This window comes from Ambystoma mexicanum, chromosome 4p (assembly GCF_040938575.1).
Source record: "Ambystoma mexicanum isolate Mex_15411 chromosome 4p, UKY_AmexF1_1, whole genome shotgun sequence".
NCBI lineage: Eukaryota > Metazoa > Chordata > Amphibia > Caudata > Ambystomatidae > Ambystoma > Ambystoma mexicanum.
The window spans coordinates 1,278,760,286-1,278,784,069 of NC_090927.1; the positions used below are offsets into that span (position 1 = coordinate 1,278,760,286).

Below are 23,784 nucleotides of genomic sequence, written 5' to 3' on the forward strand. Positions count from 1 at the left end.
CTATTATATAGTTGCTTAATTACTTACCTTCCCTTTCAGGTGTATTGGTGAAATTGTATGCATTGTATTACCCAACTGTGACTGTGTATGTGTTTTATATTTAGAGTGCTGTGTGACCTGCTTGATTCATTTTTATAGTGTGTTTTTGGGCCTACAATAAAGAGTATTTTTGTACTTACCTGCCTGAGTATAACCATTGTGTATTTCACTGTGTGAACCCATTGTGGACCCCTGATCCCACTCACCTCCTCTGAGACCTAGCCTTGACCACCCTCCACGCTTACCTTAATTGGGTTTGGCTAAATTCCCAGAGTCCCCATTTCATTATTACGAAGGTGGCCTCCTAAAATCTGTAGTCCAGGTCAGATTTTAGAAATCAACACATGACAGCAATGGTGGCCTCTCCAGAATGATAGGGCACCTCCCTGCTTTCCTTTTTAGAATTGCTGCCACGTTAGTACTGTGGCAGTTAAATACATTCAGCTGGACTCTGCTGCCTGGAACATAAGACATGTTTTAGGAGCAACAAAAACTTGCTAATAATATGGCATTGAGACTTACAACCCACTGATGTATAGATTACTTTTCCTAGAAATTATTGATTTACAATCCAAGGGATCACAGGCATTGTTTGCAAAGGGATGATATGCGTTGCGTTTTTCCCTTGGGATAAGATAAGTGTTTTCAATGGTGAGAATTATGACACAGAAGCATTAGAACGTTTGTTTGCTGTGTGATGATGTTTGAATCATCAGAATAACAGGTGGGTTTATTGAGTAGCATTGGTAGGTCAAGATCATGAAAGGATGACCTACGATTTGTGTCACAAGGAAGTGATAGAAAAAGATGCTAGTCTTGGGGACACGTCAAAGTCTCAATTTTCAAACCGAATTTATAGAATGTCAGTGTAAAAAATGAAAATGAGGAAGCTTATTTTGGTGGAGTCAGTTGAGGGTGCTGCATCCAGAAATGCATTTAAACCATACTTGAACATGAGTTTTAGAAAGGTTCTACTACGTGCATTATGTGATAATAAAGGTGAACCAGAAGTAGGACAGAGGGTAAGGAAGAGAACTACAGAGAAAACAGTGAGAACCAATACAGGCAGAAGGACTACAAGACAGATACAAACTTAGATTTCAACTTCCAATTTAACATTGGCACCACTATGTCAGTCATTATCATAGCTCTAAAACATATCAACTCTTGGTTCTCTCCCCATCTTAAAGCCCTCAAACAGGAAAAGCGACGGTATGAAAAAATCTGGAGATCACAGCCCTCAGAAAAAATAAGAATAACCTGAGTAGACTAGCCTCCCAATACAAAAAAGAAATTATCCTGGCCAAACAAATGTCCTACATCACCCAAATCCTACAAGCCAAATATAACACCAAAAAGCTCTTTACTATACTAAAAGAAGTTGAATCTCCTATCCAAGCTCCTGATTCGTGCCTCAAGGATAAAAACTGGTGCACGGGGATACGAAATGCCTTAGCCAACAAAATCTCCTCCTACAAGACAAAGATAAACATTAAAAAAGATTCCCTTCTCTCGTCTACTAAACCTAGTAGACTCATCTCTAAAAGGACTCAGCCCACTCAGGCGCACCCCGATACGCATAATTCCCACTTTAACTTCCACAAAGTATCTACTAAAGAGGTAGAAAAGGTAATTCTCACTCTCAAACCTTCGAACTGCCACGGGGACCTATGCCCCGCACAATTGGTTAAGGACGCGGCTTGTGATCTTGCAGCATTTATTACCAAACTAATAAATGCGTCATTCACTTCAGGCAACAATCTTGGGTCCTCCCCCTGCTCAAAAAACCGAATCTAGACCCCTCTACTCCCACTAATTACCGCCCCATTACCACAGTACCTTTCCTTCTTAAAATCCTCGACAAAATAGCATACCAACAAATCCAACATCACCTCGAGCACTTCCAGCTTTTAGGAGTCAGACAATCTGGCTTCAGGCCACAACATGGACCCGAAACTGCACTCATAGACCTCAAGGCACAGATAGATGAGCTGAGAGATTGACTGCACTACTGCTACTTCTTGATCTCTCAGCTGCCTTCGACCTGGTTGACCACAAGATCTTATGTGACCACCTTCAAAAAGCAGCCCACTTCTCTCAGGAGGCTACTGACTGGATCCAATCCTTTCTAAATAACTGTACGATGAGAGTCTTCTCCCTACTAGCAGCAGCCAACCCAATGCCCATCACATGTGGCGTGCCCCAGGGATCATGCGTTTCCCCGACACTGTACAACATATTCACGAAGCCCCTTTTTGATGATCTAGATGGTCTGCGTATCACCTACACTAATTATGCCGATTATACCCAGATCCACATCCCATTGATGGGAGATTACGACAAGGATTTGGCCTTCGTCAATAGCATAGCTCTCAACTCACCCGCTTTTGGCGGGTGTCACCCGCCAAAGCATCTACACACCCGCCCATCCGCCAGCTCATCTGTTTCACCCGCCTTGGCAAAGGTGGGAGCTACGATTCATATTTTTGCCGGGACCCGATTTTGAGATCCCGAAATCGGGTCCCAGCGCGACTCTTCCTGCGCGAATGGAGGCGTGAAAAGCAAGTGTCATGCTTTTCACGCCCCCATTTCCTCCCCCTTCCACTCCCTGGTGCTCTCCTCCAATGAGAGGATTGTGCCTGGGAGCATTCCTCCCCACCCCCCTCCCGTAAAAGGTCAGCGACATAGAAGTAGGACTGCCGTTTCATGTTTTAACGGCAGTCCTACTTTTATGTTTATGGCCTTTCTGGGTTTTCACCCGCCTTGGTATCAAAAAAGGTTGAGAGGTATGTCAATAGAGTGTACCTCATCATTCAGGCATGGATGGCCTCACACGGTCTATTCCTGAATGATGACAAAACAGAACTCCTCATTCTAGGACCCTCACATAACCTTAGCAAATTAAAACAAAAATTAATCCTGTTTCATAATTGACAACAATAAGATTATGGTAGCCAAGGAGGTCAAAACCCTCGGCTTCTACTTAGATTCCACTCTTACCTTCAAAAAACAAGCTAATGCTATGGCTTCCGCCACATCCTACACATGCAAACTTATCAGAGCAGCTAAACCTTTTCTCTCTCCATCCAATTGCATCACGCTAGCCAGGGCTTTGATCTTGTCCAAGCTGGACTATTGCAACACACTATATGTAGGCTGCAACAAATATATCACTAATAAAATACAGATCCTTCAAAATAATGCCCTCAGAGCGGCCCTCAATATCCCGAAGAAAGCCCACATTTCTGACTCTAGAAGATCCACCAACTGGCTATCCACTAAAGACAGAATATTCCTCAAATCGGCCTCCCTGATTCACAAATGCCTCCACCAAGCAGCCCCTCAATACCTTATCACCAGATTCACCAGACCAACTTCCTCTCGCCCCTCTAGAATGGCCAACTCCAATCTCCTCCTGGTACCTAGGTTTAAACGTACAATGGGCCTCATTACGAGTCAGGCGTTAAGGGGTTTACGGCTCTGTAAACGAAGCCGACCCTTAACGCCTGATTACAGAGTCCCTTAGCGCCATGGTGTGTTTAACGCATGCTTTTTGCAGGCATTAAAATCCATGGCGCTAAGGGACCTTGGAGATAATTACGGCACCGTAATTTACAGTGGTGTAATTATCTCCTTCCCCACTCCCATTATGCCCTATGGGGCAAAAATGGGAAGGGTAAATGGGAAATGGGGATTTACCGCCCCACTCACCTTGGAATGGGGCGGTAAATCCGCCAACTACCATGGCGTGAACATAGTTTACGCCATGGCGTTAAAGGTACGACCCAGGCGGTAACTTACCGCCTGGGTCGTAATGAGGCACAATGTCTGGAGGGAACAGCTTTCCGGTAAAAGCTGCACAATTCTGGAACTCCCTTCCTCCTACCTGCAGGGAGGACCTCCCCTACCGCCAATTTAGATCTAAGACCATCCATTGGCTCAAGGCTCACGACACATGACCACCTGCTCCCTCGCTGCCCTGTTGTCCCACACCACTATGTTTGTAAATATGTACATTTAGGTGTCAACTGTAGGCATAGATACCTCTCATGAGACAACCGGCATCTTGTATAAAATGTTTATACTATTTTTTTTTCACTGTATCCTATGCCTTTTCGGAGTGCATTGTCTATTCTTGACACGTCCAGCACTGTAACCATAGCTGGGCCTCACACCTCTGTATGTAATCAAGGTTTGCAATCCTCTTGATGCCTCTGCGCCTTGCTACCTCTGGGTTTGGTGCACAATTTAAATAAATAAATACTCAATACTAAATACTTAAATATAATCATGGCAATGCACAGCATTCTTCTACCACACACATGTAAGGCTCAGGAGTGCTCAATGGGAATGGAGCGGGAGCTAACAACTGGCCCGTTGTTAGCTCCCTGGTCTTTTAGCGGCTCCCACTAAGGGTGCCTGGTAAAACCAGTCGTCCTTAGCGGGACCCGCTTAAGGACCTTGTAATGCGGCGGTAAGGGGTTAACGGCAACGGCACCCTTACCAGCGCTGTTAACCGCCAACCTCGGAATGAGGCCCATGGTCTACTGCTTACATTGATGACTTGGAACTTAAAGACATCTGTATTAATCTGATATTTTGCTCTTGACCACACTTGTATATACTGCATGGAAAATTCAAATGAATCTGCTTGTGCCTTAAATTGTAAATATGCGTAATCTAATGTACATAGATAAAAACTGCACAGTACACTGCCTAGAAAAATAACATATTCTCTCATACTTAATGTTTTCAGTAATTCTGTTTCAATGTTACTCAACATATCACCATGTAATATGTACAACACTTAATGTTGAAGCACTTCTACATCAATACATATTCCCTGTAAAGTATCGTACTTGGGACTAAGTCCAACTAAATATGTAAAAAGAGTAAGACAAATATTAGTAGTCTAATGAAGGTGTTAACTTTACAAGATCACATGTAGTTTTCAAATTGAGCATAACATGATATAAAACTACCCAAACCAGTACCATTTCAAAATGTAATCTGGAAGGGAAAGTTCTTTGAGTGGGCAATATTTGGAGTTAATCCCCCTGGCATATAGCGAGTTGTACTTTCAGACAGCTAAGTGAGTTTACCACACACAGCTATTAAATGTGTTCACCATGCAGGTCATATGTGTAAAGCCTTGGAGGTCCGACTTAATCCTTTATCGTTCTAATTTTAATAAATGGAGTATCAAGAAAATAGGTAATTGTAGCACCTGAAAGAATATGTATTAATAAAAACACATTAAACTTTATTAATGAAAACCTAGTTTTGGCAAATGTGTAATTCCATTACACTTACATGTGTAGCTGTATACTCTTTTAATTCCAGCCGGTCCTGTGATGACATCTGTTTTTTCTCTGCAACAAAATAATCAGGAGGAAACCTATGTCAAGGGGGAGCAAGAAACTGAACAAACAGCCACAGGTAAGCAAGGTAAGCAAAAGCCATGAAAAGCGACTCAGATGGTTAATAGAAGCTTGAAGGTTCACTCTACAAGCTGGACGTTGCTGATTTTGAGACCATCCCTTCCACATTATACCTACTCTCGCGCCCCAATTTCTAGTTGTAAGGACTAGAAGTAAAGCAATATCCTGAGGCCTGAGTTTAAAATAGAACAATGATATATTGTAGGGATGAAATCACACTCTGGTGAATGGATAACTGTGGTGGAGAATAGAGCGGTGGGGCTTGTTATTAGGATGCAAACGCTGCCGTGGGAACCACAGAAACCGCTGTTTAGATGGGCAAGCCCCCGCGATAGACTCTAACAGCAACAGCACGGAATATCAGTGAGTCAGCCTAGTGTGAGGGGGCACCGGGACTTAAGAAAACATTGAAGAATATTTGAAGGATATTTTTTTATTTCTACCAAAGCGAATTAAAAAGAGAAGGCAAACATGGTACAATTCTCCTGACATGAAATGTCAGTTGTGGGGAAACCTGGAACCAGCATTGCCATAAGGCAAAATACATTGTGAGAGAGATAAAGACACACGCTGTACAGTTCTCCTGACATGGGATGTTAGTTGGAGGAAATCTATATGGAACAAGATTTGCTAAGAGAGATGAAAGAGAGGTTGACAGACATAGCTAGAACAACCCCTATATATGTGATATGTGTGCATGGGGGGAAATTGGTGCAAGTAACCACTGAAGTCAACAAGTTGTATTACTGAAGAATTATAATTGTGTAATAACTAAAGTGGAAGGCATTTTGCAGGAAGACCTGATCTGAGTATCTGGTGAGAGCTTACCTGGCATGGGAGTATACCAGGAGATCTTTGCGAGTCAAAAAGGAGATATTCCTGCCAGGAGAGTAAACCAGGAGAGGAATAATCGTGTAAAAGAGAAACCTTGTTGCTATAAATTGTGTTTTATGGAAAAGACATTTTGTTTTGCCATGCTCAGAAAAGTGGTCTAGGAAAGAGACATTTGGTTTTTCCCTCTGGAGAAACGTGGTTTATGAAAGAGACATTTGGTATTGCCATGCTAAGAAAAGAGATGTGTTATGCTATTCTGACAACAGTATTCTATGGGTGAGACATAGTTGCTTTACTAATCTAAGGAAGACATTGGGCCTCATTCCAAGGTGGGCGCAAAGGGATTACCGGCACCGGTGGGGACCCCGCTGCCGGTAATCCCTTTGCGCCCCATTCCGAGGTCCCTTAGCGGGCCCGTCCTTAACGCCTGCTTTTACCAGGTGTTATGGACGGGGCCGCAATTTGCGATACCGTTATTAGCGCCTTCCCATTGAGCCCTGTGGTGGCTGAAATGGGAATGGGGAATGGCATTTTCAATGGGGACTTACCGGTCCCGCCAAGGTCGGACTGGACCGGTAAGTCCCCATTGAACGAGGGCGGACATGGTTCCGTTATTGGTGCTAGTCATGGCGCTAACAGCGCCATGACTAGCACCAACATTGGAATGAGGCCCATTTTCTTTTTGTTAAAGAGACATTGGGGGTCCTTCCGAGGTGGGCGGTAAGGAGTTACTGGCACTGGTAAGGATGCCAGTGCCAGTGAACCCTTACCGCCCTATTCCGAGGTTCCCTAACGGGACCCGCTGAAAACATCTGGTCAGACCAGACGTCCTTAGCGGGTCCCGTTAGGGGACCAGGCAGCAAATAACAGGCCTGCTATTTGCGGGCCTATTATTAGCGCCTTCCCCATTCCCATTGAGCCCTATGTGGGCTTGAATGGGAATGGGGAATGGTATTCGGCATGGGGAATTACCTGGTCCACATAGGTCAGAATGTCCTGGTAAGTCCCCATTCCGCCTAGCCGGACCCGAACCTGAACCCGAGTTTGGAGGCAGCCATGGTGCTAACAGCACCATGGCTGCCTCCAAACTCAGAATGACCCCCTTTTTCATTTATTTTGACAGAACATTGTTGGGACAACATATCTCCAATAGGCATCCTGGATTGGTTCAAGGAAAGGGAGCTAAATCCTGAATATAAGAATTGCTTTGTTGGAATTACCTATCTGAACTTTCACACTATTGATTCTTTAAGTTGGAAACCGAGACATTTACCCTACACATTTTTTGTATGTGTTAGTGTGAGGGTCAGATATAGTTTGGACACAAGGTCAACTTTCTTTAGCTTTAATTTCGTAGATAGGGACATTCTCATTGTGATAGGGACAGCTAGGTCTTATCCCACCATTTTTGCTTTAATAAATATGGCAAATGTTAAGAACCCTACAACTTTGTGTCTGTCTTTCATTTCTGACCCCTCACATTGGGCAGTGGTATTGGCCTGACCACTACGAGGAGGGAGATGGCTCCCGTTCCGCTCTGCTTGAGTTGTGCTTCTTCCCGGGCCCCACCCGGTCTTCCAACCATTTCCATTACCTACAGTATCTCAGGTACACGGCTCAGTTTCTTCCCTGGGTCGTGGGGGCCTATCCTTATTTTGCGGCTCCAAAGCAGGCTGGTGTTCTCGGTGTTGTTTCTGGACCCAACGGTCCAACTTTCTGCGGCCACGCCACCACTAAGTGAGTCAGCTCCCTGCCTGCTCCCAGGATGCTACAGCAACGTCCTGTTCTTCTTGCCTCGCTCCTGGAGAGATGTGACTGCTTCACCTACAGCGTTCCAAGTTAGAACTTCCCAGGCTTTGTTTGCATACTGCTGGCTTTTGCGGTGAGATCTCTTTAGTCCATTCTTGCTTTCTACTTTTCTACTGTTGACTCCGCCTTGGTGTAACGTCAACACTGTCTTAGAAAGTCTCTTTGACGCTCCTCATGCCTCCAGTGAGCCAGTTTGTTACAGTACTTGACTGCCTTTGCATATGGTCTTTCCATATGCTTCTCATGTTCTTATTCGTCCCAGTATGTTTTAAATTTTTCACAGTCATGGATTTACAATGACACATGGTTTCACTATCAATGGTGGGAGAAAAGTGTGGCCATGAGACTAAAGGGTTATGCAACAGGGTTTTAGGGAGGCTTTTCCCCAGGTGGATGTCCTTATCCCCAGGATGGGAGTCCCTCCCTATCAGGTCCTTCCGCATATTACCGCCCCTAGGGGGACTATTGAGTAGCGGCCTCACCTCCCTAGGCTCATAGGCAAGTGCTCCCCTCTGGGGAGGTGTGACGAAACTTGGTGAATCGTCACATAGGCCTTTGCCTTAGTTTCAGGTTCTTGTGATTTGTCCACACTGACTGGTTAAACTTCAACACAGACTACCAATATTTTTAGTGGCCTCCTCGCTCATGCCTGACTGTCTATCCACTATTGAGGCATGGTGACCCTCCTAACAGTCTCTGCCTTAATGCCAGTAAGGCTGATATCCTTCTCATTGGGACCCCTGCTCCTGTTTTTCCAGAGAACCAGAGCTCTGGACACAGTGGGAAGGGAAGGTGAGAAAAGGGAGAATACCTCAGAGGAGGTGCATCTGGAAATTGGCCTTTTTGGCAAGGTCTGTGATGTGGGGAGAGAAGGAGAGTGTGGAGTAGAAGATGATCCGAAGGTTTTTTGCCTCACAATAGGGTGAGGGCTGAGAGCCCAGTGAAGGACGGCCAGAGTGAGGGAGAAAACGCGCAGCAGGGGGTCCCAACGAGAAGGATCTTAGTCTTACTGGCATTAAGGCAGAGATAGTTAAAGGTGCACCATGCCTGAATAGCAGATAGACAGTCTGGGGTGAGCAAGTAGGAGGCCGCAGGTAGCCTGAAAGAGAGATGCGTGTCATCCGCTTAACACTGAAAGTTAGAGGAAAAGGTAGAGATCTGGAAGGTCAAAGGGGCCAGATAGACATTGGTCAGCCACGCCAGGGCCTGATCCATGATGCCCACGGTCTCGCAGAGACGATTAATCAGGAAGGCGTGGTTGACCATGTCAAATGCAGAGGAAAGGTCAATGAGAATGAGGACAGAGGGAGAGTTGGAGTCAAGGTTTAGAGAGCAGGTCTTCACGGGTGTTCAGGAGAGCAGTTCCCGTGTGTCGGGTTGCTCTGGAGCCAGACTGATGCTCATGGAGACAACCAACAGATTCAGTGTGGATGTTTAGCTGGGAGATGGCTAACTTCTCCAGGAGGTGAAAGGGGTGATATTTGTATTTGAATTTTGTTTATTTGTATAGCGCACAAGGCCCGAGGGCAACTGGGCGCATTATTTAGTTACAGGCAGGTTACAGTCACAATATTTACATTAAAAATATACAAAATATACATGATACATAATCGATGGTGTGCAGGTTACACAGGCTGAGCAAAATACAAAGGCAAGATATAATGCAAAAACGGCCTATGATGCTGAGATGAATGTTCCAGTCAAGGTCAAGTCTAGTCATGGGTGGACAGCCAAACTTTGGCCTTACGCTTGAAGGCAGGGAACGCGGGTTCAGCTCTGAGTGGTTTGGGTAGCGTGTTCCACAGCTTAGCTGCAAGGACTGGGAAACTGCGACCTCCCGATATTGGAGGTTTGGCAATTAGCGTGTGTGCTTCTGAGGAGTCTCGCAGTTGAGTGAGATGTGAACCGGTTGGAGAGGTAACTGGGGGCTTGGTTTGCGATACTTTTGTGTGTGAGTGTCAGAGCTTTAAGGGAGATTCTTTGGGTAACTGAAAGCCAACAGAGGTTTTGTCTGTATTCTGAAATGTGTGAGGTCCTAGGGATGTTAAGGGCCGCTCTAATAGCATTATTTTGGATAATTTTGAGTTTTATGATGTTGCATTGGTTGGTACCTAGATAGAGGGCATTGCAATAGTCGATTTTGGATAGGACCAAGGTCCTGGCTAGGGTAGTGTAGTTGGCTGGAGACAGAAAGGGGCGGCAGCCTGTGATGAGCTTGCATGTGTAAGATGCGGCTGAGGAGACTGCATTGGTTTGTCTAGTTAAGAAGAGGGTGGAATCAACGTACATACCTATTGTCTTGGTGTCCTTGGCCACTTTGATGGAGTTACCATTGATGGTAAAGGTCTTGAATGAGGAGTCAAGTTTACTGAGTTTATGGGGTGAGCCTAAGATGAGGAGCTCAGTTTTCTCGTCGATTAAGCACAGTTCATGCTGCGCCATCCAGGCCTGGATGACTTGATAAATGGCGTTGATAGCTAGGGAGTCAGTTTTGTAGTCGCCCGTAATGGGAGTAAGTATTTTGGTGTCGTCAGCGTAATTAGTGTACTTGACGCCCATGTGGTCCAGTATGTCAATAGAGGTTTTGTGAAGACATTGTAGAGTGTCGGGGACACACATGATCCTTGGGGGACACACATGATCCTTGGGGGACTCACATGTGACAGGGGAAGGTTCAGCAGTGGTGGTATGGGAAAAGACCCTCATGGATCTGTTGTCCAGGAAGGAGGTAATCCAGGCTGTAGCTTTCTCAGAGAAGTTGGCCGCAGTTTTGAGGTGGTGGCAGAGGATTTGATGATTGACTAAGTCAAATGCTACGGAAAGGTCTAATAAGAGTAAGAGCACCAATTTTCCCTTGTCTTTTAAGTCTTCTATTTGTGTTTTTAAGTCTAACAGTGCAGTGTCTGTGTCGTGGCGAGGGTGGAAGCCCGATTGCCTTAGACCTAGGAGGTTGTTGGTTTCGAGATAATCTTGGATCTGCAGATATGCTGCTCGATCAAGCATTTTCAAGAGAAATGGCACCGTGGTGATTGGCCTGTAATTGGTGGGAATGTTAGCGTCCAAGATTGTTTTTTTCAGAAGAGGAATAACCCAGGCATCCTTGAGGTTGTCCGGGATGATCCCCATCCTGAAGGAGGAGTTTATGAGTGAGGTGATGTTAGGCACCAGGTTGTGTGATGCCACATTGATAATATTGGCTCCCTGACAATTAGAGGGCTTAAGGCTGTTGATGATGTGTTCCACTTCTGAGGTGGAGAGAGGTGAGAAGCAGAATGGTTGCAAGGATGCAGTAATGGGTTTGTGGTTGGCCTGAGGAGCAAGCTGTGATATAAATGAGTGCAGGCTGTTTTTTTTCTCATTAATTTTAGTTTGGAGCATGGTAATTTTACCCAGGAGAGCCTCTTGTATGTTAGTGCACCAAGTGCTGTCTTTGGAGCAGGTGTCTAGGGGAGGGGTGGGGGATTCCAATCCCTTTAGAATTTTAAAGAGCTCCTTGGTGTTAGATTGGGCAAGTTCAATACGTTTATTATATGTCTCTTTTTTTAGCAGACAGTATGGCTTCTTTATAGTTTAGCGTCACTAATGCCATGCTGTAACGCTCACCAGATTCCCGCAGAGGCGCCGGTCTTGACTGGGTGAATGCCGTATCTTCAAAGGTGATGTGTAACACACGGTTGGCTCTTTGGGCTGGACCTCTGTGCACTGTATGTCTGACTCGAAGAGTAAGATGTCTGCAGATAGAAAATATGGGATTAATGAACTGGGGTTATTGGGTGCCTCTCTCCTCTTCCCTTTCTCTTCTCCTGTAGAACCCCAAAGGTTAACACCCTCACCTTAGGTAAGTGAACACCGAGCTCTCCAACTGCCACGGGGCAGGGTGCCGTAACCAGTTTCTTCACTGGATAAGGGTGCAGGCCTCTTGACCTCAGAGGACTGCTGTCCGTCGTTAACTGCACGAACGGTAAGTTCTGGGCACTTCAAATGTCTTAAAAGTCTTTTGTAATGATATCTCTTGTTTTGCAGGGTTCCGGCGATGGCGGATGGCGGGCTGATGAGAGTTGAGGATCGAACCCGCGTGAGGAATAGAAGCGCCTGGAAGCACATAAGTAAGCGCTTGTAGCCTGCTTCACGATGCGCACTAACTGTCCCTTTTATCTTGCAGGTATAAGTTCGGAGCTTTAGAGAAGCTGAAGGGTGCTAGAATACCCACTGGATTCGGCGTGGGAAGGAGTAATGGCACGTGAGTAATAAAGTTGCCCAATGTCTTTAAACGCACCTTCTTTTGTCTTTCAGATGCGGGATGCAGCGCCGAAGGCCCCCGGAGCATGCGAAGAGCTGGTAAGCTTTTGTCTTTCAGATGCCGGAATGCAGTGCGAAGACCTCCGGAGCATGCGAAGAGTAGGTAAGCCTTTGTCTTTCAGATGCCGGAATGCAGCGCGAGGCGTTGGTGACAGCCGATGGACCAGGTAAGAGATGCGCTGCCACTGAAGACCGTAGTGCTAACCTGTTCTTTCTTTGTCTTTACAGGTGCTGCTGAAGACTGGATTCCAGGATGGTAAGCCTTTGTTCCCTTAGACCCAGGATCAGAAGCAGAAGACATGATGAGCGTTCTGCTGCAGAGAATGCAGAATAACACAAAGCAAGATTCATCCATCGGGTGTGGTTTAAATAGCCTCCTGTAGTGCTTAGGTGTCTCCTTCCACAGCCACGCCTAGGTAAGAAAAGAGTTCCTGCTTTCCAGAAGAGTTCCAGTGTTCTGAACCTAGGGAGTGGCTCCTGCCCCACCCAACAGGAAAAGTAGTCCCAAACAGAAGAGGATCAGGGGTTCAACTGGCAGGTAAGTAAGCAGCATGGTCTGCTGCAGATAAGTCCACCCAAGCATTATGAGCCCGGCGCTTCCAGCGCTGGGACTGGGCATCTTTATGAGCCTGGTGCCACTGGCGCCAGGACAGGGTCCAAAAGGTCCCAATTGGGACTGGCTGGCACTCGGAACCGGGGTTATGGGTCTGCTTCCAAGGGAGTCGGGCAAGTCCTGATCTTTTGGAAGCAGAGATCATGACAGCACCCCCCCTCAAGGCCCCTCCCAAACCGGGCTTCTCCGGGGGTTTGGGCTTGTTAGGAAATGTTTGATGAAATCTTTTGATTAGACGAGGCACGTGGACATATTCTGGAGGTTCCCAGGATCTTTCTTGGGGACCGTAGCCTTTCCAGTCAATCAGGTAAAATAGTTTAGATTTGGAGATCTTGGAATCCAGGATTCTTTTGACTTCAAACTCGAGTTCTCCATCAACTACAATAGGTTTTGGAGATGTAGTTAGTCGGGTTTGAGGTTGCACAGGTTTTAATAGAGAGACGTGGAAGACCGGATGTATCTTCATGTGAGGGGGTAAGTCCAACTTGACCGCTACTGGATTTACTATGGTAGTGATGGAATAGGGACCAAGGTATCTTGGGTTGAATGTGCGTGGTCCTTTTAGAGGTAGATATTTGGTGGATAACCAGACTTGATCTCCTACTTGATATTGGGGGGCTTCCTTCCGATGTTGGTCTGCTCCTTTCTTGTATTGTTCTTTAGCCCTTTGAAGGTGGAAAACGGCTTCCTTAAAGGCTTGGGTGATTGTAGAATGCAGGTGGTCTACTGCTGGTGTTCCAAGATCTTGGAGTGGATCCAACTCCGAGGTTCGAGGGTGACTACCGTATAAAAGAAAAAACGGGGTCTTCCCAGTTCCCGAGTGGACAGAGTTATTGTAGGCATATTCGGCTATCCAAAGGATATCTTTCCAAGTTTTTTCAGTTTGTTGTAGCATGCAGCGCAAATACTGTTCCAGAGTTTGATTGGTCCTCTCGGTTTGTCCGTCGGTTTGAGGGTGGTGGCTGGTCGAAAGTCTCACATCAATTTGCGCCGACCGACAGCAACTTCGCCAAAAATGAGAAATAAATTGACTACCTCGATCCGAAATTAGAACTGAAGGAAAACCGTGCAGTCGGACGATGTTTTCGAGAAATTCTCGGGCCAGAGTTGCTGCTGTTGGTAAGCCTTTGAGTGGAATGAAATGCGCCATCTTGGAGAATAGGTCCACGATTACTAGGATCGTATTGTATCCGGAGCATGGAGGTAGATCGGTGATGAAGTCCATAGAAAGCGTATGCCAAGGGCGAGGCGGGATGTCAATAGGGCGTAAGAGGCCGGCTGGTTTTTCCTTTTGACTCTTGTTTTGGGCGCATACTCCACAGGACATTATAAAGTCTCTGATATCTTTTTTCCGAGACGGCCACCAGAAGTAGCGCTTGATCTTTTCCGAGGTCTTGGTCATACCGGGATGTCCTTCCATTAAAGAATCGTGATAACAAGAGATTACCTTTTTCTGTAAATCTGTGCTGGGCAGGTATAACCGTTCTTGGAAATATAATAGGTTGTCCTTCACCGTAAAGTCCTTTCCCTGCAGATGCCAATTCTGTATGTCTGCTGGAGTTACCAGTAGCCTGGCTTTATCCTTAACTTCCTCTATGGATTGTGTGGCGATTACACCTAGAATTCTTTGTTCGGGAATGATAGGTACAGGTTTAGGATTGATCAAATGTTCTTCCACTCCCATCCGAGAAAGGGCATCAGCTTTATCGTTTTTTGTACCAGCTCGATAGGTAATTATGAAGTCAAACTCGGCAAAGAATAGTGCCCAAAGGAGTTGCCTAGAGGATTGAGCTTTTGCGGTTTTCAAATATTGCAGGTTTCGGTGATCTGTAATCACAGTAACGGTGTGTCGGGCCCCCAGAAGATAATGCCGCCAAGCCTTAAAGGCGGACTTGATAGCTAGAAGTTCCTTATCAGTAATAGTGTAATTGATTTCAGGAGGCGAGAATTTGCGGGACCAAAATGCCACGGGATGCAACTGATTGGTTACTGGGTCCTTTTGTGATAGAACTGCCCCCATGGCAAGGCTCGAAGCATCAGTTTCAACGATGCAGGGGAGTTCTGGGCGAGGATGTTTTAAGATCGGTGCAGAGATAAATCTAGTCTTCAAATTCTGGAAAGCTTGTTCCGCTTCGGTAGACCATTCAAAACGTTTGTTTTTCTTTAACAAGGCGGTGATGGGCTGGACTATTCGAGAGAATTCGGGGATAAACCTGCGGTAAAAGTTAGCGAAGCCTAACATGCTTTGAACACCTTTTACGGAGGATGGCGATGGCCATTTGAGAATTGCATCGACCTTCTTTGAATCCATACGCACTCCGCTAGGTGATAATATGAATCCCAAGAATTCAACTTCAGTCACGTTGAAAACACATTTTTCCAATTTAGCGAAAAGTTTGTGTTGACGCAATCTCTCGAGGACCATTTTCACGTGTTTCCGATGTTCAGTTTCTGATGAAGAATAAACGAGGATGTCGTCAATGTAAACAACAACACACACATCTATGAGCTCTCTGAGGACATCGTTCATAAAATATTGAAAGGCGGCCGGGGCATTGCAAAGTCCGAAGGGCATGACCTGATATTCAAATAGCCCATACTTGGTGCGGAAGGCCGTCTTCCATTCATCGCCCTCTTTTACTCGTACCAAGTGGTAGGCTCCTCTAAGATCCAGCTTTGTATATATGCATGCTTTTCTGACTTGGTCCAGGAGTTCAGGGATCAAAGGTAACGGATATCTATTCTTAACGGTGATCTGGTTCAGGGCGCGATAATCTATACAAGTTCTAAGGTCCCCTTCTTTTTTTGGAACGAAGAACAAAGCTGAGGAAGCAGGGGACTTGGAAGGACGAATAAACCCATTCGCTAGGTATTGATCCAGGTATTGTCGGAGGTGAAGATTCTCAGGCTCGGTGAGGGCATAAATTCTACTACAAGGAGGAGTAGATCCAGGTATCAGGTCTATCTGGCAGTCATAAGACCTATGAGGAGGTAGAGAGTTAGCCTGATCCTTCCGGAAAACATCTTGGAATTCTAGGTATTCAGGAGGTAACTGAGGAGCCTCCGAGGAAATTGCTGCCAGTGCAACACCAGGTCGAGGGTGACAAGTGGAGACACATTCTGGAAACTGAACCGTTCTTGCTCGCCAATCGATCTGAGGATTGTGCTTCTCTAACCAATAATAATCTGGAACTGGGGGGCCTTGATCACATCGAACACGATCTTCTCATGGTGTCCATCTTGACTTACTAGCGTCACTTCTTGGGTGGTATGCGTTACTGGTCCGGAGGCTATCTCCGTACCATCCACCGTAGTAATGACGTCCTTTACAGCCTTTGGACAAAGAGTCAGATTCATCCTCAAAACCATTTCATGATCCACATAATTGCCGATGGCACCGCTGTCGACGTAAGCTTCAATCGCATGTAATCGATCTGGATGTTCAGGGCTAATGAGGACCATAGGTATCACGAAATGCGAGGTCACGGAACTGGTTTTAACGCTCGGCAAGAGGACCTCTATTCTTGTCGGGCGAGGTCGTTTCCCTGCTCAGAGTTTGTGACCCTGGTAACTGCAGCTCCTACTGCCTTCTTGGCTGGTTTCACAGGACAGTCTCGAAGAAAGTGCCCCGAGTTTCCGCAATAGAGGCATAATTGCAGCTGTTTTCTCCTTTCCCGCTCCTTTTGTGTTAGTGGTCCTTTCAGGCCCCCTATTTGCATGGGTTCCCCGGAGTCTACTCCTTTGGTAGGAGTTGGTGGTTTGGAAAATACTCGAGCATCAAACTTGGAACGATCGGCCTTCCTGTTCTGCAGTCTGTGGTCAATTTGAACGACTAAGTCAATATAGTCCGAACAGTCTTGCGGGGTATTCACTACTTGGGCTAACACATCTTTGAGCTCTCCACGTCGACCTCTATAAAACAGCGTAATCCTTTTGTCCTCAGGCCATCGAGTTTCCGCTATCAGTCTGTTGAAAGACGCAATATAAGCCAAAAGGTCTTGATTACCCTGTCGTAATGAAAGGAGCTCATTGTCCAATGCCTGCCCCTGTGAATGTCTTGCAAACAGTTTTTCCATACTGAGCTGAAAAGCTTGAAAATCATGGAGAACCGGATCATCTTGATTAACTAGAGGGATCGACCAGTCTGCCGCATTGCCACTAAGGTACGAAAGCACGAAAGCTACCTTAGCTTGATCAGTTGGAAAGGCTGCTGGCCGGCATAAGAAGTGCAACCGGCACTGATTAATAAATACTGCAAACCTCTTTGGGTCACCAGAAAATCGTTCGGGCGGAGCCAGAGGTACATTCCCAGGTAGGTTGATCTGCACTGGGTTCGTAGAGGATGTTGAAGGAAGATTTGCCCCTGATGCGGGTAACGGAGTTTGTCCGGCTTGTGACTGTAGCAATTGTCTAGCGAGATCGTCTGTTCGCTCCTTGGAAATAATCAGTTCCCTTCTTAGAGCATTCGTCTCCTGACGGGCTGCATGCCCTTCTGCTCTTAGTTCCCCAAGTAACTGGGCTAGCTGGTCGGTATCCGAGGTTTCCATAGCGCCTGGGTGGGAGTTTTGCGGTAGGCTTTGTGTTCTGTAACGCTCACCTGATTCCCGCAGAGGCGCCGGTCTTGACTGGGTGAATGCCGTATCTTCAAAGGTGATGTGTAACACACGGTTGGCTCTTTGGGCTGGACCTCTGTGCACTGTATGTCTGACTCGAAGAGTAAGATGTCTGCAGATAGAAAATATGGGATTAATGAACTGGGGTTATTGGGTGCCTCTCTCCTCTTCCCTTTCTCTTCTCCTGTAGAACCCCAAAGGTTAACGCCCTCACCTTAGGTAAGTGAACGCTGAGCTCTCCATCTGCCTCGGGGCAGGGTGCCGTAACCAGTTTCTTCACTGGATAAGGGTGCAGGCCTCTTGACCTCAGAGGACTGCTGTCCGTCGTTAACTGCACGAACGGTAAATTCTGGGCACTTCAAATGTCTTAAAAGTCGGGCAAGTCCTGATCTTTTGGAAGCAGAGATCATGACACATGCTTACTTTATTAGATTCAGTCGGGTGGCTTCTCCAGCGAGTTTCAAGGGTCCTTTTTTCCTTGCGTAAGGTTCTCAGCTGAGGCGTAAACCAGGAATTAAGGTGAGCCTGGGGTTTAGGTTTACATAGTTTGGAGGCAGCGATGAGATCTAATGCTTTTAACATAGTCCGATTATAAGAGTCTATCAAGACAGTAGGATCCAAGCATATCGAATCAAGATCATTGAGGGAAGGGAGGATGAGTGGGATAAGTTTGGCGCAAGTTATGTTACGCTTCTTCCTGGTGAGTGTGGCAGGTGCTATGTTAGGGGTGGAATGGAAGGTTTTAGTGGAGATGCTAAAGGTGATAAGATGATGGTCCGTCCAAGCACATGGTAAGTTGGAATTGACCTTAGTGTCACAATTAAGGTCAGCAATCCAATCTAGGATTCTGCCCTTAGAGTGAGTAGGTGCGGTAACACGTTGTGTGAAGACTAGACTGAGTAGTAAGCTATTGACATCATGGGCAGATGCATCGTTAGGGTCAAGGAGGCCTAAGTTGAAATCACCCAATACGATGATTTGGGAAGTGGTCTTGGTGTTTTCAGACAGTGTGTGGGCGAGATCCTCGGTAAAGGTGGATATGGGGGCAGGGGGTCTGTATATAATGTGGACAGTAATAGTCTGGTTGGGGGAGATGGCAAGCTTAGCTGTGAGGAATTCTGCTGATTTGAATTGGCCAGGAGTGGAGAGACAGAGGTTTATAGCGGTTTTGTAAATAATGGCTATACCTCCTCCTCTAGTTTGAGCAGTGTTACGGTCACTTCTGATGATGGTGTAGCCTTCAGGGATAGCAAGGGATAGCAGGGGTCCTGAGGCCAGAGTTCCAGAGGGTCCTGATAGAGATCAGGCGATAGTTTGCTGGAATGGAGGGGTCGGCAGAAGGCTTTTTTAGTAGAGGGGTGCACAAGGGGAGTGCTTGAGAAGAGAGGGTAAGGAACCAGTGGCGAAGGAGTGATTACAAAAATTGGCCAAGGCTCAAGCAAGAGAGAAAATGTTGTCCTTAATGGTTCTGGAGGAGCAGGGGTTAACCTGTTTGGATGAGACTTTCATTGACCCGACTTGTCTAGAAATAAACTCCGGTGTTACAGGAGAGAGGGAGGAGAGACGGAGGGGAGGCCAAGGAGGGCAGGCGAGAGGTAGAGGGCGAGAAAGGAGAAGAAGAGGGGTGTGCAGGCAGGATGTCCTGGGTTTTAGTGGTGAAATGTATAGCCAGAGCCTTGCAGAGGGCCTGACTGGGTGCAGAAGAGGATTGGCCAGCTCCTTGCAGATTTTAAAAAGTTTGGCCGTGTTGTTAGAGGTCGCAGAGAAGCTGGCTTGAAACGGACCCTCTTCTTAGAGAAGATGGAAAGTCTGTATTGCCTTAGGAGCAGGCGGCAGGCCAGTTTGTCAGAGGGGGCGCCTGAGGCCCCCCACTTCCACCCATCTACAGTGCCCTTGCGTTTCAGAGCGGCCAAATCAGAGTCTTACCAAGAGTTGAACTTTGTGGCAGGCTTCATGCGGATCCTCATGATGGGGCAAGGATGTCCAGATGTTTAGAGATAGAAAGGTGAAGGTTAGGAAGGGCTGTGTCACAGTGAGAGTCAGTCCACAGGCGTTGGTGGCGAAGAGAAAGTGGAGGCAAAGGCGGCCACTGACACTCGCGTCATAGGTTGCATGACCGCAAAGGAAGGTGGGAGTGCTTGGTGGGGCTTTGCCAAGGGGACAGGAAGTTTCAAGTGAGAAGAAAGAAGTAAGTGGTCAGTCCAGGAGAGATGAGTAGTAAGAGGATTAGAGAAAGGGATGTCTGAAGAGATGAGAACATCCAAGGTGTGTCTGGCTGAGTGTCGAGCCAGAGGTTAGAATGAATAGGGAAAGAGAGTTGCATAGGTTGCAGAAGAGCCCAGAGGAGAGGTCTGGGAAGTCCAGGTGAATGTTGAGATCAACAAGGAGGAAAAGCTGAGAGGTATAGGAAAGGACAGAGGAGTTGAGGTCAGCCCTTTCCGAGATGAAGAGGGTGACTCTGGCCAGGTGGCCTGTAGATGGTGGCCAATGCCAGATATAGGCTGGGAGAGATAGAGAGGCTGCAGACCAATCCTTCAAAGGAGGAATAGGTCTGAGTGGGGATGATGGAAGCAGGGATCCACTCAGGAAAGCTCAGGGCCACTCCACCTCCGGGCCTGTTGGGCCTGGGCTCGGAGAGGATCTTGTAGCCGTCAGGGAAGAGTGTGTCAAAACTTGTGATAGAGCTGCCTTGAACCATGTCTCTGTAAGAGCGAGACCATCCAGGTCCAGGAGTTCAAGGAGGTGGCAGATGTCAGAGGAGTATTTGACAGCAGAGCAAGATTTGAGAGTAGCCACACAGAGCAGGTTGACACTTTTGAAAGACTTCCGGGGAGGGGTACAAGAGAGAGGAGTACCTATCAGCAATGGCCGAGGAGCCAGAGAGGTGGTAGATGGCAAGAAAGCCAGAGGGGTGGAGGCTAGAGGTGGCAAGGGAGTCAGAGGGGTGGCGGCTGGCAAGGGAGCCAGAGAGGTCGAAGAGTGAGGTGGCAGTGGAGCCAGAGAAGTGGTAGAAGGAGTAGCAGGACAAGGAAGGAAGTTGATAAGGGGAGGGAGGCACCTATCAAATAGTAGGAGATTGGGCTCAGGGCCCTGGACCACGACAGTGCCATTTCGATAGAAATTAATGATGGCTCTGGAGGACTGGAAGTAGGCCAAGAGGACCTCCCACCCGGTGCCACCATTAATGGGAGAAGGGTAAGAAGAAGAGAGAAGTGCGACCAAATGAAGGGTCCATAGGTCAGGAGAAGGAACGACAAAGAGGATGTCAGTGAGATTCTGTCTGGAGGATACACTACCATAGGTGTCAGCGATGGGAAGGCCTGGATTGGAGACCACGGTATCCTGATTGAGCTTCTTCCTTCCAGTCTTAGTGAGAGGAGTAGGATAGGAGATAGAGAAGCAGTTGGAGAAGATAGGGGGGATTGAGAGCACCATAGAGGGTGTGATAGAGGAAAGGGAACTGGAGGAGAGAAGAGGAGAAGAGAAGGAAACCCTCCACAGAGCTACGCCACACAAGGTTCGTAGGAGGGGATCAGGGAAGGGAGGTAGAGGGGGGGGGCAGAGGACACAACAGGCAACAACAGAGCGCAGAAAAAAGTGAGTGGAAACGGTGGTGGGGCCAATCAGGCTCAGCTCAGCCTAGAGAGGAAAAATGGCCTAGGGACATCAGTTTTAACCAATAGAGTGAGAGGTAACCTAGAGAAGAAGAAAGAGGCCTAGTGGACTCAACATTAAGTCGTGTGCAAGCACACTCAGGAACACTCACCTAGGGGGGGGAAAAAATGCAGAAATGCAGGAAGAATGCACGGAAACAATGATGGAGGTCAAAACATTTACCTAGAAGGAAAACATGCAGGAGAATACAAGAGAAACAGTTGTAGAGACACAAAATGTATGGCTGCCCGGGAGAGGGGGAGCCTAATGGGTGCGTGGAGGCAGAGCAGAATGAGACGTACGTTGGAATGGAAGTAAGCGCAAGGTAGGGCAGATTAGAGGGACGCAGTAATGGCTGCCCGCACCTTTCTTACCTTGCTTTCGCTGCTGGTCGACGGCTACACTGCATGCGCTCACTCTGTGTTCCAACCCCTTCGTTGACAAACACCTGCGTTGCACAGCACTGCACCCTTGACCTGCGCAGGCTTTGCAGTAGAGGGTTCGATCCTCAGCTCTTAAAGCTTCGGAAGCGGGGACGTAGCACAACATACTACGTCCTGCAGTCCTGCATCGCACAACACTGCGCCCTTGGCCTACGCAGGCTTTGCCAATGCTGCCCCTCCTTTAAGGTGTGCCCAAAGAAATTGACTCCTGTCCAAAGAGTATATGCTAGCATGGCCCCTGTAAAACACGTTCATACTGCTAAGAATCTTAGATTCAGATAGAGAGGAGAGTGATGAAGAGATCGATAGCGAGTGTCAATGATTGAGAGGGATTGCACATGCTGCATTTGCCTCAGCTGGAGAACATTAAGTGCCACTTGAGTGTGGCTGGTCAAAGTCTCTTGTGCACTGTTAAGATGGATTTCTGAACTCTGACCTGGTGGGCAGAGGTTCAGAAGGCCAGCCTAGTTTCTTGGAACAGCCAGACCAATCAAGGTAGCATTGGCGGCAGTCAAGACTAGGTCTCAGTAGGAGTGAGGGTGATCGAAAGCCCACAATGAGCACACACAGTAAGGACACTACAAATTACTCTGTCAGGTGTATATAAAAAATACATATACATTTATTAAAGGCCTTTTAAATCATACACAGAAGTAAAACATATTAGTAACAACCAAACCAACACAACACTATTATACAATATATAACCAGTCCTAAAAGAGATGGCACACAGTAAGGGTCCACAACCTGTAAAGAAAGGGATCATACAGTGTAAATGCTTTTAGGTAGTCCTTCACTTTATCAACCCTAACTGAGAGGCAGTCCAAGCCCTAAGCAGAGAGGAGCCTTGCGCTCAAAAGTACAGTTCGGTGCTGGTGCACGCGATCGTGCGGTAGGGGCAAAACAGGGTCTCTTGCAGGGGCTGTAGCAGCTCAGGAAGGTGGGTGAGGCAGTGAAGAATACGTTCACACTATTCAAGGAGGGTCTGCCCAAGAGGGCAGAACAGGATCCAAGCATTGGGAATAGGTTGGTAGTACAGGCTACCTCGAGAAAAGAAGAGTGGCCCTCAGGGGACACTCGTGCGTAAAAAGGGATGGATGTGCCAGGGGCCACCAGTAAGGGTTGCAAGTACTCACCAACCCAAGCCGCACTCTGGACCAAACTTTGCCAGTCGAGTCCTCTTTGGTTGCGGGTTCAAATGCTGCAATTGTATGGCTCTGTGGCTTTCAGCAGCAGAGTTCCAGGGATGATTCCGTGGTGGGACAATGACGATTTCTCCTCTCCTGTTTAAGGGATTGACTCGATTTCACTGCAGCGCGTCTTAGGGCGAAGGGGTCACAGCAGCAGTGCACCCACGAAGATCGTCACCAGGGCTAAGCGATATAGTGACTGCGTGTACTCGGGCTCTGGTGAACTCTTTATTCCAGACCTGGGAATGCCAAGTCTACGAAATTCTGTATGAGAGTGCCTTGAACCCAGACCTAACGATCTGCAAAGTTTCAAGTATCTACTCGACACGACAGCGATTCCAGAGCTATGGTCCTATGCCAGCTGGTCAGTTTGCTGGTTGGCCCAGGACCACTTCAGAGAAGGCTAGCTTTCAGGTTAAGTTAGAGGTGCCGAGAATAGAGGTGCCCACTATTCCAATGGGTTGAAGTGCCTTTGCAGACCTTGTGTTCAAAAGGAACTGTTATTGTTCTGGGGGTGGTGCTAGGATCCTAAATCCAGACCTTACCTTTGGCAGCTCGAAATCTCTGCCCCGGCTCCCATGGGAAGTCCTTCGAGGACGGGCTCAGTCCTGTCAGTGCGCGGCCATTCACATTCCTTACAGGTTTCGGAGGCCTGCAACACGAGACCATTGTATTTTATGTGTCCGGCCTGTCTGCCTCAATGTGCAGTTTCCCTGCTGGGGCTTGTAATGGCAAAAGGATTAGAAACTAATTTCCATGCCACGTTGCTACTTTCACCATGACTTGCAGCAAAACCTAGGCCTCACTTTCAACATGCAGTACCTTAGTATTTCTCACGGCAGGGACCAG

General features: G+C 47.2%; 1 protein-coding gene across 3 annotated transcripts in view; it reads left to right on the plus strand.

Annotated features, from left to right (window-relative positions):
- Positions 1 to 23,784, plus strand: part of LOC138453801 (zinc finger protein 2-like) — a 292,098-nt gene that overhangs the window by 182,442 nt on the left and 85,872 nt on the right. The window contains exon 6 of one of the 3 annotated variants that reach the window (XM_069606970.1): positions 5,383 to 5,478. The exons of 1 other annotated variant lie outside the window; for it this stretch is intronic. In XM_069606970.1, coding sequence (XP_069463071.1) covers positions 5,383 to 5,478 — 96 coding nt within the window. Of the gene's footprint in view, positions 1 to 5,382; positions 5,488 to 23,784 lie in introns of all 3 variants that reach the window. One more of the 3 variants, XM_069606969.1, reaches the window with a different exon arrangement.